General features: G+C 35.3%; 1 protein-coding gene across 4 annotated transcripts in view; it reads right to left on the bottom strand.

The window, feature by feature from the left end:
- Positions 1-14,980, bottom strand: part of NEK7 (NIMA related kinase 7) — a 148,372-nt gene that overhangs the window by 32,172 nt on the left and 101,220 nt on the right. For all 4 annotated transcript variants that reach the window (XM_051821072.2, XM_070055072.1, XM_070055070.1 and 1 more), the window contains 2 exons: positions 5,372-5,480; positions 4,409-4,516 (listed from right to left, as the gene is read on the bottom strand). In XM_051821072.2, the coding sequence (XP_051677032.1) occupies positions 4,409-4,516; positions 5,372-5,480 (217 nt within the window). The remainder of the gene's footprint in view (positions 1-4,408; positions 4,517-5,371; positions 5,481-14,980) is intronic.

The following is a 14,980-nucleotide window of genomic DNA, read 5'->3' as shown; positions in this document are numbered from 1 at the left end:
ATACCGAGAGGCTCCCTAAGAGGGAAAGATGAGCAGTTTGGACACAGAAGCATCTGAATACGGTAGATAATCCTTGCCACGCTTAGCCTAAAGAAGAGGCAGGAGGTCTGCTTCAACTCACACCATGGCACTTTCCTCATTACCGCCCTACGAAAGCTTGCCATTTCACTGAGAATGAAGGTGAATTCCTCCTGTGGCTGGCCCGGCACCTCCCTCATCCACTCCAGCAAGCCTTCTGCAGGCAGAGCTTACCAAGCATTCCCCCTTCGTATAAAACACCCTCAATCAGGCTGAGACATTATTCCCCAGCTCCCGCAAAATGGCTGCCTCTTTTGCATCCTTTGATTCTCAAACATCCCTCTTTGCAAAGCCTTTGGCCCACCTTGTGCTTTTCTCTAGGGTTCCCACATGGGCCACTCTCTGGCACATAACTCACAAATCATCTCACTATTTGCTTTATTACTGTCTATTCCCTCCCACAAGCAAGATCCTTGAAGACAAAGGCTTTAAGTATTTGTCTTGCTCAGGCTACATTCCTTGTCTCAAGAATAGAACCTGCATAAATTCAGTACTAAAAAGATTCTTTAAATCAATTCAAATATTTTAACAGAATAAATAAATTGCACCTGTTCTTTCCATCTTCTTTTCCTGCATCTTCATCACCACGACCACCACTCTCATGATCATCTTAACACAAGCAACTGAACACCTATCCAGTGAATTACAGTGTTCAGAAATCACTTTTACATTCATTCTAGCACTTGATTAAGGGTCGATCAGGGGTTAAAGGACAACATGGGACAGTTATTACCCACATTTCTCCTTTTATAAAATCTGAAAACTGAGTTTTACAACGTAAGTGACTTGATCAAGATTCTACAGAGCAATGGGTATGAAAATCCATTATTCTCCATCCTCTCTAGAACATCATGCTGTTTCTCACATCAGCAAAGCCACGGGATAAATAAACATGCCTGTCACACAAGGAGCAGAAAGGTGCAGTTAACAAGAATGGAAAGTGACAGGACACAGCACGTTCAAGTTCTAGAGGCCCTGTTTGCTACACCAGGATGTTCAATGAATACCGTAGTCAATAGGGGAGTATCAAAAATTTGGGGGAAAGTAATATAATGAGATATCACTGAGTAACATAACTCTAGTGAGAACTTATAGATTTGATTAAAGAAAAATCATATTGTAAGCAAACAAGGTTAATGTCCTGGTCCAAACATGAAGTAGTTATGGATTAAGGAAGAGAAATTAGAAAGTAGAGCTCCTGGGAGCCAAGGCAGGGAACAGAAAACAAAGGCTGCTGAGGGTTTTCCCAATGTTGAAGATCTGAAAATATCCGATTTAGTAGTTACAAATCTCAATCTCTGCATTCAAGGAATTATTACTATTTTATCAGACTATTAAAGAATTGGTTCTGAAAACTGAAACTGTGGTTATCTATCCAACTTTATATGCTCCGGAAGCTGTAACAGAATTACAGGTTTTATTATGTGTCAATTTATTATGCAATCAAATGACTGACATAAGAAATGTACAATTAGCAGACAAATGGAAAAGGCAATCTCATAAGGACTGTTCAATGCAAAATATTCTGGAAGTGCATATTAAAATGAATTAAACCCGTATCTTGATTTTTGAACAAAAAATGATTTTGGTAAAAAAATTATAAATACACGACTACAAAAAGAAGTTTCTAAAAGCCTATGCATCTTTGCATTTCTAAATTAAATTCCTGAAAATAGTTCCTTTACAAAAGTTAAATGAAATTTGGCTCCAGGACACTTTCATTCAGAGTAAGCTTATTCAGATTTTTCTCTATTAACTACAAATAGATCTCATTTATTTGTAGTTTTACCAAAATTTAGACCTCTATGGAAAAATCATGATCTATAGATTTATCCTCAGTAAAATCATAAAATGAGCCAACACACTAACATATTTATACAAGTAACCAGGGTTCCGATTACTTTTCAGCACCAACTGTTGGAAGCACACTTTTAAATTTGCTCTTAAAAATATGTGACAATTAGAGTAATAATTCTCTAGAAGTAAAAATTACGGCAACTTGTCATTAAAATTAAGTCTGCTCAGAATTTATTTAGTATCAATTAGACTGGATTGGTAGGTAGTATTGTTAAATCCTCAGTGTCCTTATGATAATACTTACTATCTGTTGTATCATATACTGAGAGAAAAATGTTAATATTTGTGCATTTGTCTAGAGTTCCTATAAATTCAATAAAGTTTCTGCTTTATGCAAATATATTATAAACATTTCTTGGTAGAGAATTTTTCTTGACCCTTTTTAAATAGGATTTTTTAAATTAGGTTCAAGAACTTAAGCTACAATTGAAACGTTACTTTTCAGCATTCAATACATTATTTAGTGAATTTAATCTCAAATCTCAACCCATCAAAATCTTTGCACAAAGCATAAATAAGAAATTCTTGTTTTAAGAATTTTTTTCTCAAAATAATATCGAAGAAGTACTTATGAAAGAAATTATTGTTCTAATGATTCAGTTGTCACAGAAACAGTCTACCCTTTACCTCCTCACTAGCCAAACTTTAATATTAGAATACAGAGGAATTTGGGATATCACTATGTATTATAACATGTCCACATGTTATATAGACTGGGAGAACTGGTTTTGGTAAAACTTGGTATTAGAAATGCTCAATTATTAAGAATTAAATCTGTCACAACTAGTTTACTCTCTGTATCATGTGATTTGGCATAGCACATCACTTAGGTTTGTAGATGTCTATGTGTTTGTAAGCTGTTGGGAACTGTGTAGACAGAGGAATGCCACAGAAGTCCATTTCCAAAACTATTGAGATCTAAGTTTCCTTTAATAAGCTGAGTTCTTAGGGTTAGATGGATACTATAGCTCAGAGTCAGTCTGCAAAGCAACATTTAAACAGAAGGGATTTCAAAAAGTTGTCAGAAAATGGACTTGATGCAAAACTCTATCTTTTTAATTTCATTTCTAGCAGCTTTTTGAAGTCCCCTGGCAAAGGTTCATGTTTGAGACCAGCATGTATGTCTCTCTATGGGTAATGGTAACTTTACACTTCTAAGCAAATTAACAATGCTACGTTTTTAAGGAATTCCATCAGGTGAGTAACAAAGTAAAAACATTTTATCTTTACTAGTGACAAACGAAAGTGGCTTAGGATAGTTAAAAGTTTTCTTTCTAGTGATCCTGCACTATTTGTATTCTAAGAATTGTAACTTCTCAAGTGAAACTCATAGGTTTGCTGCACAAACCTATGTACTTTTTATGGGATTTCATATAAAATTTTCTTATTCAGAAAAAAATGCAATTCTTTGTAAAAATAAATGTAAAAGAAAGGGGAAAATGCTAATTTTATCAGTATGAAATTTTATTTTCTTAAAGTACTGAAAAAATTGAAATCCCATGGAAAGTGTGAACAATTTTCTTTCTACCACTTCTTGGGATACAGTATTTGGTTACCCAATGAATACTGTCTATTTATGTACCAAGCATTGTTCTAGACACAGAAAAATTAAATGACCAGCTCAAAGCCCCATAGAATCTTAGTTAACAGATCCACAAAAAACCTGAAAAATTTCTAGTCAACTAATTCAGATGCTTATTCTACTACTTTGTTATTTAGTATAAATCATTTATCCCTTATTGAACAACTTAACTTTTTTTGTTTACATATAAAATAATTTATCAAAAAACCAAGGTATCAATGAAATTATGACACAAAAGATGGGCACCATTTAATTAAAGCCAGCTTTTTTTTTCTACCTTTGTTCTTTGTTTATTCTGATTGTCACCATTTTATCTAAGTCTTGTATTTACAAAGAGAAAATATGATATGGGGGTTTTAAGAGAAATTTAAATCTCTAACTAAAGTTATTCAATTTAAAAATTATTTCTTCCTAGTAATTTCATAAACTTTCCACTGTTAATATAACATAATTATGTTTAATTCTATTTGAGAACACTGCTGTATTATTAACTCTAGAGTGAATAAACTTCAGATATTTCTTCTGTAATGTTCAATGGAGTATTTTCCTCATCAGAAATACATCATCTGGAATTTTTCCTCTGCTGTAATCACAACCATTTATATTATTTTATGAAACATTTACAAACTACTACATATAGTTTTTTAAAAGGTGAAATAAAGACTTCTTCCAAGATACACTAAAAGGAACGCTCTACAGCAATAGTTAAAAATACATTTACCCAACAAGAGGTGGTGGTCCTCTGTTTAGGATCCGATAATTTCAAGATATGCTTATTAAGAATGAAGATCTGGTATATAATTGGTACTTCTTTTATTTTTTGAACCATGGGAAACAAACAAACAAAAAAACCAACCACATCCATGAATGAAATGATATAGTGTCTCTTACCTAAAGAATGTGCAGCTGTGGTCTTGGAGCTGAAAAACCGGCCAAGCCCAAGATCACCAAGTTTTACCACCCCAGTGGCTGTAATGAACACATTAGCTGGTTTGATATCTGGGGATAAATGAAGGTTTCAGATGAAACATGTGTAACCTTAGAAATGTTAAAAACCACTTTGCATTGTAGAATTTAAAATGTATCTTAAGCATGAAAGTTCCAATTCTGAGCCAATTATTTTGAAGAACTTTGATACATCCTAATATTATGAAGTTCTCATTCCTCTGACAGATAAAGATCAGTGTAGCAGGATGAATGTCATTATTAATTTCCATTTAAATACATCTTATTTTCCATTTCTAAATAATCTTTTGTGAAATTCAAAGCATAAAGTAAATGTGTGTCCTCTTTATTTAAAGGAAAGGTTGGTTTATTGATATATTTACATGTAATATACAAACATGAGTTAATGCTATTATGCATATCATTTACTTTGGTGGGTTTAGAAATCTTAATTGCTTTGGTAAATTGTACTAAAAATGTTCACACCCCCAAATCAGTGGATCAATTACTTAGTGATGTAATCTTAACACACTCTGACCAACATTTGACTGATAATCAAGAATATATTAAGGTTAAGATTCTAAGTGGCCATAAAATACATCATTAATTTGAAAGAAAAACCATTTCTTGCTTATGCATATTCAACTGCTTGCCTGTGTCTTTTTTTCCTTTACCAACATTAACTAGTGAGATGATGAAGAGTCAGAAAGAAAAATAACTATTGTCATTCTAATTTAAAAACAAGTAGGGCTTCCCTTAAAAGGTTAATCATTTTAGTAAAATTAAAACTTAGAAATGAAACCTGAAAAGAATGACTGTTATCAATAATCAGAAGACGTTTACTTTAAATTGCTTAATCACAAGTATCATTCAGGCCAATATTAAAATATGCTGATGATGCCACCTTACCTCTATGCATGACTCTTCGAGAATGCATGTGTTCCAAGGCACTGCAGAGCTGCACAAAGTACTTCCAAACAGTTCTCTCGGGAATTAGCCTCTTCTGTTTCTTAAAATGCTTTTGAAAAAATTCAAAATGAGAACTAAAATCTTAAAAAAAAAACCCATGTCAGAAAAACACCCACTTTTATACACTTATTATCAACTAAAACGCCATAGTTTTCTATACTGAAAGAACCCCCCAACTTTTCCCTGACAAAGCTTAACTTTTTTCCTATTATGCCTAATGTCAGTACAAACTATGTAAAGCAACATCTGTGTGATGTCCATCTTTTTCACACATTAAACATCTATATAAAATAGTTTCTTGTCTGAAAAGAAAATTGTCAAATTTCATTTTAAGAAAAGCCAAAGTAAAAAAAAAAGTCTAGAAACCTGAAGGCAATTATCTTCATTAAAAAACAATTCTCCTGGCAGAAGGTTTCACTACAGAATTCCTTTTCAATATTGAAACACCTTGGTGATTTGAAATATCACAATTTATGAAAAATTCAATGGGAGGGATTTTAAAAGTTTTAATGAATATATTGCACAATGCAAGTCAAACTTGCACTTTGCTTTGAATGAATAAAACTAAACTCCATGGAAGGAAAACCTTTCAGGAAAGCTGCTGAAAAATGCTGAGAGCAGCAACAGGCTGGTTAGGCGAGAGCAGGCAACGGTGCCGGAGAGAGCAATTACTGAAATAAATGACAACCCGAGGCACATACTTATGCCCATTTTCTGACATTAAATTTGGTGAGAGACTACACCAGTGACATACTCATTCAAGAATAAAATTCTTAGCTTCATAACCCTTATGAAGATATACCCTGTAGAAATTATTTTCATTGTTGCAACTGGTTTCTGATTTGACAATATTGACAAATGACCAATAGGAAGAAATATAGCATTTAAGTAGATTTTCATAAACTTTTAACTTTAAAAAATTAGCATATTTATTAATAGACATTAAAATTTAAATATGTACTTTAACACATTTCATCTGGAGACAATATTTTTGACAGGTCCAATTAATTTGATTTTTTTGTTACTGAATATGGAGACGCTATACCTGAGAGAATCCCCAACAATTACCTCTAAATTTTTACACCTGTAGCCAGCTGAGGGCAGGCTAAAAGAAAAACAATATAAGGAAATCTGCTTATATCTTCCTACTTCATATTCAGAAAAACACTGTATCTATTGTCTCAATATACCAAATGGAAAATCTGTGAGGACAAGTAACAACTTTAGGTTAATCTTTATTATAAGATAAACTGTGGAAATGAGCTTATTTGCAATTTTAGTATCTGTTGCATGAGTAACATCACATACCAAAGAACAAGTAACACTTAGATGACCAGGTTTTTCGCAAAGCAGCGTCTTACTAAGTGTTGCATACTTCTCACAGCATATTTCAATATTAAACATTTTTAATTTTAGACTGTGTCAACATCAGTTTTTACTTGGAGGAGGCAATGCTGCAAAGTCAGTTCTTTACACATATTTTCTTTCAGACTTGGAAAAAGTCCAAATGAAGCCTGTATGTGTGCTCTCCCTGATGCTAGATTAGCATATCAGAGGACCGTTTGATGTCAACAGGAAGACAGGGAAGAGGTTTCTTTTCATTCAAAAATAAATACACCATATCATGTAAGTATCAGACCATGAAAGCAAAGATTCATGCTTGCATATAGATTCTGAAATCATCATCATTATAATTTGACAGTTTCCTCTTTAAATCCCATTATGAAAAATAAATCAAATATTTTAAAAAGGTAAAATGAAAAAAATGCTCTCAAAATTCACATTAGCAAAGATGCTATCAAAACCAATGTGATCTGATTATTTTCATTTTTTATATACTTCTTGGAGATTATCTCTTATGACAAATTAAAGATGATGACAAAATCACATGCATAAAATGCCACCTAGACAGCATGACCAGGAAAGAGTTAAAGATCTAAATTAGGAACAGGCCTTTGAAAAACAGTATTAATGATTTGATTTTGTTAGAAAATAAATTGGGTTGCATTATGTCATTGGCATGTCCCATTTTTCTTTTTTAACTATCTGTTTAAACATATATGGTTGTTTGGCCATTCTTTAAGTACAGAATTTTTCTCTTCTTGTTCCTTTTTTTTTTTTTTTTTTTTAAAGAAAGCCAACACTTAGAATCAGAAAAGCCTGCTTGTTCTGATGGTGGCACTGTTGGCTATCTCTAAAAGAGGATGGACAGCAAAAAGGCAATACAAATTCAAATTATTTTTGCTATTGGTAAACTTTACATTAGCACTGCAATGCAAGAACTTGTATAATGCCAACATATTAAAAAATAACAATATTCTCTTAAAATTTATACTAATAAACACAAATCTTTACATGTTAAATCTTTAGCCTAATAGCATTACAGTTCAAAATTCTATTTTCCCCTAAAAAAAGACAGCAGATGTTTACTGAACATAAAATATCTAAAAAATTTATGAGCACATAGAAATTAACACTTGTGTATCTGATTACTTGTACCTAAAATTTTTTAGTCAAAGTAGGTTTATTCTTTTCTGTATGCAAATTTTCAAATAATGCTTATTTTAAAAGCACATTTCCTGTCTCTACCTACATTATTTAAATAAACATTGGCTTTTTTTTAAATAGACTAGATGTACCAAAAAGCTAACCAACGTACATACAAAATATATATGCAAACAACAGCTTATATTATATTCTCACTTTAAGAAAAGGTTAGAATGATTATACCAGCATTTTGCTTAGGTAAAATTCTGCTAACACATACTTGAGGACACACATTTGCACTACCACCTAAGCGACTTACATTTTAAAAAAATAAATCACCAGGCATCCTCCTACAAATAAATGCCCAAGATCAAATCCAATTTTATAGTGAGCATTGATTGTCCACATATCATTTTATGGTCTTAACTGGGTATCCTGGTTACTGCATTTAAGACACTGCAACTCCAAGAACTCACATTGTTTATTTCTAAGTTTAGAAATTCTACCATTCTTCCTCAAGAAATTTCTGGAAGAGCCTCAATGATATTAGCCAGCATAAACTTATCAACAGAGAAAGGGGGATAAACATGATATTCTTTATAAGAAGCATGCATCTCTGTGGTGAATCAAACTATTTAAACATACAGTTTGGTATGTTAATCTGGGCAAGACATCTGGAACCTGCGAAGCCAACTTCACAGGCATACAACCTGTCAGTCATGGGGCCTGCACTTGGTTTGATGACATGTAGTCATCATCTTGGAAATTCTTAACAATTTTTAAATAAAGGGACCTGCAATTATGTAGCCTGTTTTAAGTATCATATACAAAGTATTCTTTAGAAATGTACTACAGTGGTTTAAAAAAAAAAAGTGTGACCCTGCTGTAAGGCATTTTTAAAGATTAGGAAAAAAATGATAATTGAATGATGAGAAATAATGAAGTTATATGAGAATAGAATTACAGGCACCAGCTGTTCTCCATCCCTTCCAAGTATCTAACAATAGGAAGTAAGTGATTTATGTCAAATATGAGGAAACATTTCCTGCTTGGGAGTGTTGTCGAATGTTTAAATGTGTCACTAACATAATCCATATTCATCTTTTAATAATAGACTTGATTACGAGGTCTGACAGTAACTGGTTGTGTGTCCCTGAACAAGCCACTTAATTTTGTTGGGTTTGTTTCCTTGCTTTATGGAACAGAATTTGGACATGAGCTATAAAGTCCCCACCACTTCCAAAATATATCCCATGGTTCTGCAATCACAGTCACAAATAAGATACAAATAATATATATATGCTTGGCTCATTTGCACAGTTAAAAATAATAATCATTTTCTGGTATGTTCTAACCGTCACATCTCCAATTAGAAATGAAGCAAAAGGTGTGGGGGAGAGACCCTCACAGGTCTCTATTATATTACAAATGGTCATCAGAAGTCAGAGTTCTTTGTTATAAATGTATACTAAGGTCAAACATTTACCATCACAAGCTCTGTTACCTTCCCAAACATATCTTTGTAATTATAATGTATTTCCTTTTCTTTTTTTTAAAGATTTATTTATTTGAAAGGCAGAGACAGAGAGGGAGGGAGGGAGAGAGAGACCTTCCATCTGCTGGTTCACTCCCCAGATGGCCACAACAGCAAGGGTTGGGCCGGGCCAGGCTGAAGCCAGGAGCCAGGAGCTTCTTCCGGGTTTCCCTTGGGCAGGGGCCCCAAGCACCTGCACCATCATCTGCCGCTTTCCCAGGCCATAGCAGAGAGCTGGATTGAAAGTGCAGCAGCTGGGACTTGAATCAGCTCCCATATGGGATGCCAGCACTGCCACAGTGCCGGCCCAATTATAATGTGTTTCTATAGGACCATATTTTCAGGGGTTATTTCAAAGAATTAAATGCAAAGAATTAAATGGGTGGTAGGAAAAATAGGATGTTTCTGAAGGCACAACTGGAAGTTTAAGTGTAGTTTTTAAAATTACATTAATCTTTCTAGGCAAACATTTTCTTCTGAAGGTTTCAAAGAGATATCAACAGACTAAACTACACAAAGATTTGTGATGTTGGGGAATTATATACATGTATCAAGTATATCTCAAATGGAATTGTGGTATGTAATCTTAAATTGCCATGTGTGGATATTTTCATTCTTGATTATATGAAACTCAGATATTTTAAGTTGTTTAAGAAAGTGTAGAGTAGAATGGGCCCAGTAACATTAGACCACTGAAAATGCCACCAGCATCTTATTTGATCTTTAGTAAGCTATTTCCTATCTGATCTCTGCTAGTTTTTATCTTTTAATATTGGAAAATCTGTTAAGAGTGCTGTTACTTCCACAGTATAATACAACATAAACATAATCAATTCATTCCAGAAAGTCACAAATCTACATATTACTAACAGAAGCCAAAAATACATTTCATCTTGAGAGTATAAAATGTGAAACAGGAAATATTTTCTTCAGTGATTAAACCTTGGGGGGAAAAAAGGTAGTCCCTAAATTATTTAGTAAACAAGAAAATTAGGCTGCTATGAAGTCACAATTTTCTCTCCCTCCTCCAAAACATTTGCCTTTAGAAGGTAATTTATTCACAATATGAAAAATAAAATATTAATAAAGATATATGAAATGAGGCTGGTACTGTGATGTAATGAGTAAGGTCACCGCCTGCAGTGCCTGCATCCCGTATGGACGCTGGTTTGAGTCCCGGCTGCTCCTCTTCTGATCCAGCTCTTTGCTATGGCCTGGGATAGCAGTAGAGGATGGCCCAAGTCCTTGGGCCCCCGCACTTGCGTGGGAGACCTGGAAGAAGCTCCTGGCTTCTGGATTTGGATCAGCTCCACTCTGGCCGTTGTGGCCAACTGGGGAGTGAACCAGGGGATGGAAGACCTCTCTCTCTTTGCCTTTCTGTAACTCTGACTTTCAAATAAATAAATAAATCTTTACAAAAAAAGAGAGAGAGAAGCTTCCACATTACTGAAACAGATGAGAAAATATTCAGAAGTACTTAAAATGTTCTCCCTAAGGCACCACAATGCTAGAGATAAAATGAGACAAAACAGCACAAAGTCTGCAGGAAGACACTGAAGGATACAAGATAATGGAAATATTCTCCTCTTTCATGCACTCTGTCCTACTATGTTACAATGGACAGCAGTAAGACAGAGCATGAGGGGGCTTCCAAAAGTTTGTGAGGTCAGGCTCTTGGTGCGTGGTTAAGACACTATTTAGGATACCCGCATCCCATTTGGGAGTGCCTTGTTCCAGTTCTGCCTCTGCTTCCAATCCAGCTCTCTGCTAACAAGCACTTTGGGAGGCAGAGTATGATGCGTCAAGTACCTGGGTGCTGCCACCCAGTGGACCTGGCTTCAGCTCCAGGCGCCTGGCTTCAGCCTGGCTTGGCCCTGGCTGTTGGAGGCATTTGGGAAGTGAACTAATGAATGGAAGATCACTTTTGATCTCTCTCTCTGCCTTTCAAATAAGAGAAATAAATGAAAAATTTTTAAAAGAAGACATGTGCCTACTGATCAAAGTGTTTTTTAAAAAGAGTTTGTAGCAAAATGGAATTAAAATTATGGGTTTATTATGATGCAAAAATGCAATTATGATAGAACTATGGGTCAATTTCAAGATCTGTGTATTAAACTAAACTCATATTTTTAATTCCATTTTTGCCACAAAATGTATCTTCATAAATTTTCTTAGTGGGCAAAGAAAACACTGCAGAAGACAGAGACAGCAGAAGTCTCTCAATCAAAATCTAAACAGAAGAAAATGAGATGCTTAAACAGGATAAGATGAGGTCTGTGCATCTCTGTACAGCTACCAGAACTGTTGCTCATTGTTTCACATGTAAGGAGCAGTAAGTGCTTGGAAAATTACCTTCTAATTACTCCCCTATAAAAATACAATTCAAATTTGATACATTGCCTTTTAGTTACACTCACAGAACCACAAACAGGTCTTTGTGGCAAACAGCTTTCAACATATTAAAATCCCTTAAGTCACATACTGCTTCACTATGAAACTACTTAGGAATCCAAGAAAACCACATGCTATTTTATCAGCATCACTGCTTCCATAAAAATAATTCTGCATTACACACACTATACATACAGTATATGGGTATAAACATACAGGTACATGCATGAATGTGTGTGTGTGTGTGTGTGTGTGTGTGTGTGTGGATACACTATTTAGTTCTGTATGTTTTTCAAATAGCACTAATAATTTGCTAACTTCAAGACCTCAGAAAAATTTTTAAATGAAATATGATAGATGACAGTCTTAGAAAAAACTCCAGTGGACAACAGAATGCACTTGAGACCACTGGCAAGTCTCTTGGTTGTCAAATACGGACTATATGCTGTAGCCAGAGGATGAAATAGAAAGTGTAGTTATCTGGGTAAACAATAAATCAGAGTTATCAAAGACAGATGGTACTGCTGGGAAGCCTTTATTGCTTTAAGGATTCAAAAGTCAAGAGTATAAAAGTATTTCCAAAGTGATTTTATTTCCAATACAACCCCTAAATTTGGGTAAGTACAAATAAAAATGTGCCTACAATAATAAAACACACACACACAGATACACACCAAGTAAGTAGATGAATAATTATAATATTTGATGATAACAATTATCTCTAAAACATGGCTGATATTCTAGACTTTTATCAAAGTCTGTGGTAAGCAAAATTCTGGGATATACCTTACTCTTCCAAATTTCCAAGTTTCACTCTATAACTCACATTAAGTGTGAGTTCTACAAATAAATGTTATGAAATAATATTCCTATTTTATGTTATTTTATATAACAGAGGGAATTTTGCAATTGTAACTTAGGTCCCTAATCAGTTGACCCTGAGTTAATGAAGGACATTATCCTGGGAAGCCTGAACTAATCAGATAAGCTCATAAAAGATGTCAGAGAGATTCAGACCCAGCCAAGACTCATGCTAACCTTAAGAAAGCACAGTGCCATGTTCTGAGGGGATCATGTAAAAAGTAATAGTCCTCCGTCCTCAGTTGACAACCAGGACAATGGAAGGGGCTATAGTTATAAAACCGTAAAGCACTGAATTCTCTCTACAGCAAGTGAACATGGAAGAAAACCCTAAACATCAGTGCGCTTACAGCCCTAACGGGCACCTTGATTTCAATTTCCTATGACCTTGAGCAGAGACCCATTAACTCTCGTTTGGACTTCTGACAAAGACAATATTTAAAAAAATTATTTAGTTATTTATTATATTTGAAAGATAGACACACATACAGAGACAAAAAGAGATCTGCTATCCACTGGTTCATTCTCAAAACGCATTATTGGCTATGCTGAAGCCAGGAGCCCAAACTTAATTCACGTTACCCAACTAGTTGAGCCATCCCCTGCTGCTTCCCAGAGTGTGCATTAGCAGGAAGCTGAAATCAGGAGTTGAGCCTGGACTGGAACCCAGCACTCATATTTGGCAATGAGCATCTTAAGTGGTATCCAAACCACTATGCCAAATGCCCATGCTGTATTGTTGTAAGGTGCTAAATTTGTGGTAACTTGTTAGGCGGCAAGGAAATGCTAATACAAAGTATATTTCTAATTTTATGTCTATATAAAAAAATGTTTTTGAGTGGGTTAAGCCACCGCTTGTTAAGTTGGCATCCCATATTGGAGTTGGAGTGCTGACTGCTCCACTTTGGATCCAGGTCTCTTTTATTCTTTTTTTTTTTTTTTTAAGATGTATTCATTTATTTCAAGGAAGAGTTACAGAGCAACAGAAGGAGAGACAGAGAGATATTCCATCTGCTGGGTCACTCTCCAAATGGCCTCAATGACCAGGCCTGGGCCAGGCAGAAGCCAGGAATCTCCCATGTGGGAGACTTGGGCCATCTGCTGCTGCTTTCCCAGGCACATTAGCAGGGAGCTAGATTGGAAATGGAGTAGCTGGGACTTGAACCAGTGCCCATCTGGGATGCCAGTGCCGCAGGCCATGGCTTTACCTGCTGTTCCTCATCGCCTGCCACTCCAGCTCCCTTCTAATACACCTGTGAAGGCAGAAGGTGGCCCAAGTACTTGGGCACTTGTCACCTATGTGGAAGGTCAAGATCCAGTTCCTGGCTCCTGGCTTTGGCCTAACCCAATCCCAACAGTCATGGCCATTTGGGAAGTGAACCAGCAGATGGATGATCTCCCCTGTCTCTTCATATCTCTCTGTCACTCTGCCTTTCTTTCTTTCTTTCTTTCTTTCTTTCTTTCTTTTTTTAAAGATTTATTTACTTATTTGAAAGTCAGAGTTACACAGAGAGGAGAGGCAGAAAGAAAGCAAGGTCTACCGTCCACTGGTTCACTCCCCAGCTGGCCACAACAGCCAGAGCTGTGCTGATCCGAAGCCAGGGGCCTATTCCAGGTCTCCCACGCGGGTCCAGGGGCCCAAGGACTTGGGCCAGTCTTGTACTGCTTTCCCAGGCCATAGCAGAGAGCTGGATCACAAGTGTAACAGCCAGGACTCAAACCAGAGCCCGTATGGGATGCCAGCACTGTAGGCAGCGGTTTTACCTCCTATGCCATAGCGTCAGCCCCACTCTGCCTTTCAATTAAAATAAAATAAATCTTTAAAAAGCTTTGAGGCTCCTTTAAATTTAAAGGGAGTGACACACATGGTAACAATGTAGAGAGTACAAAGCTAACAATCTAAGACAGACTACATCAAGAGTTAGTAGAAATAAGAATGGATAGCCTTAATTAATTAGTTGGACTGGTCCAACATTTCTGGCAGAAAATAGGCGGACATTTAAATTATCTGAGTATTTCACTAGAAAAATTTACAACATGCAATTCCTTCTTCATCATTGTGATGAAATCCATTTAGTAGATAAGCTTTTGAGTTTCCCCTCAAGAGATCTATTACATTAGATTGCATTTTGTTTTACTTATAATTTAATGAAATATTATGTTTCAAAAATATCATTAAATATACACAGTATATTTTGTTCCATTTGTCTGATTTTCTAAGAGGCACTTATAATATACTTCAATAAATGAAGTAGATTTTGCAAAATGGCTGTGAC

This window comes from Oryctolagus cuniculus, chromosome 13 (genome assembly GCF_964237555.1).
Source record: "Oryctolagus cuniculus chromosome 13, mOryCun1.1, whole genome shotgun sequence".
NCBI classification, from domain to species: domain Eukaryota; kingdom Metazoa; phylum Chordata; class Mammalia; order Lagomorpha; family Leporidae; genus Oryctolagus; species Oryctolagus cuniculus.
The sequence above is the reverse complement of the archived record's forward strand: the minus strand, read 5'-3'. Positions and strand labels throughout refer to the sequence as shown.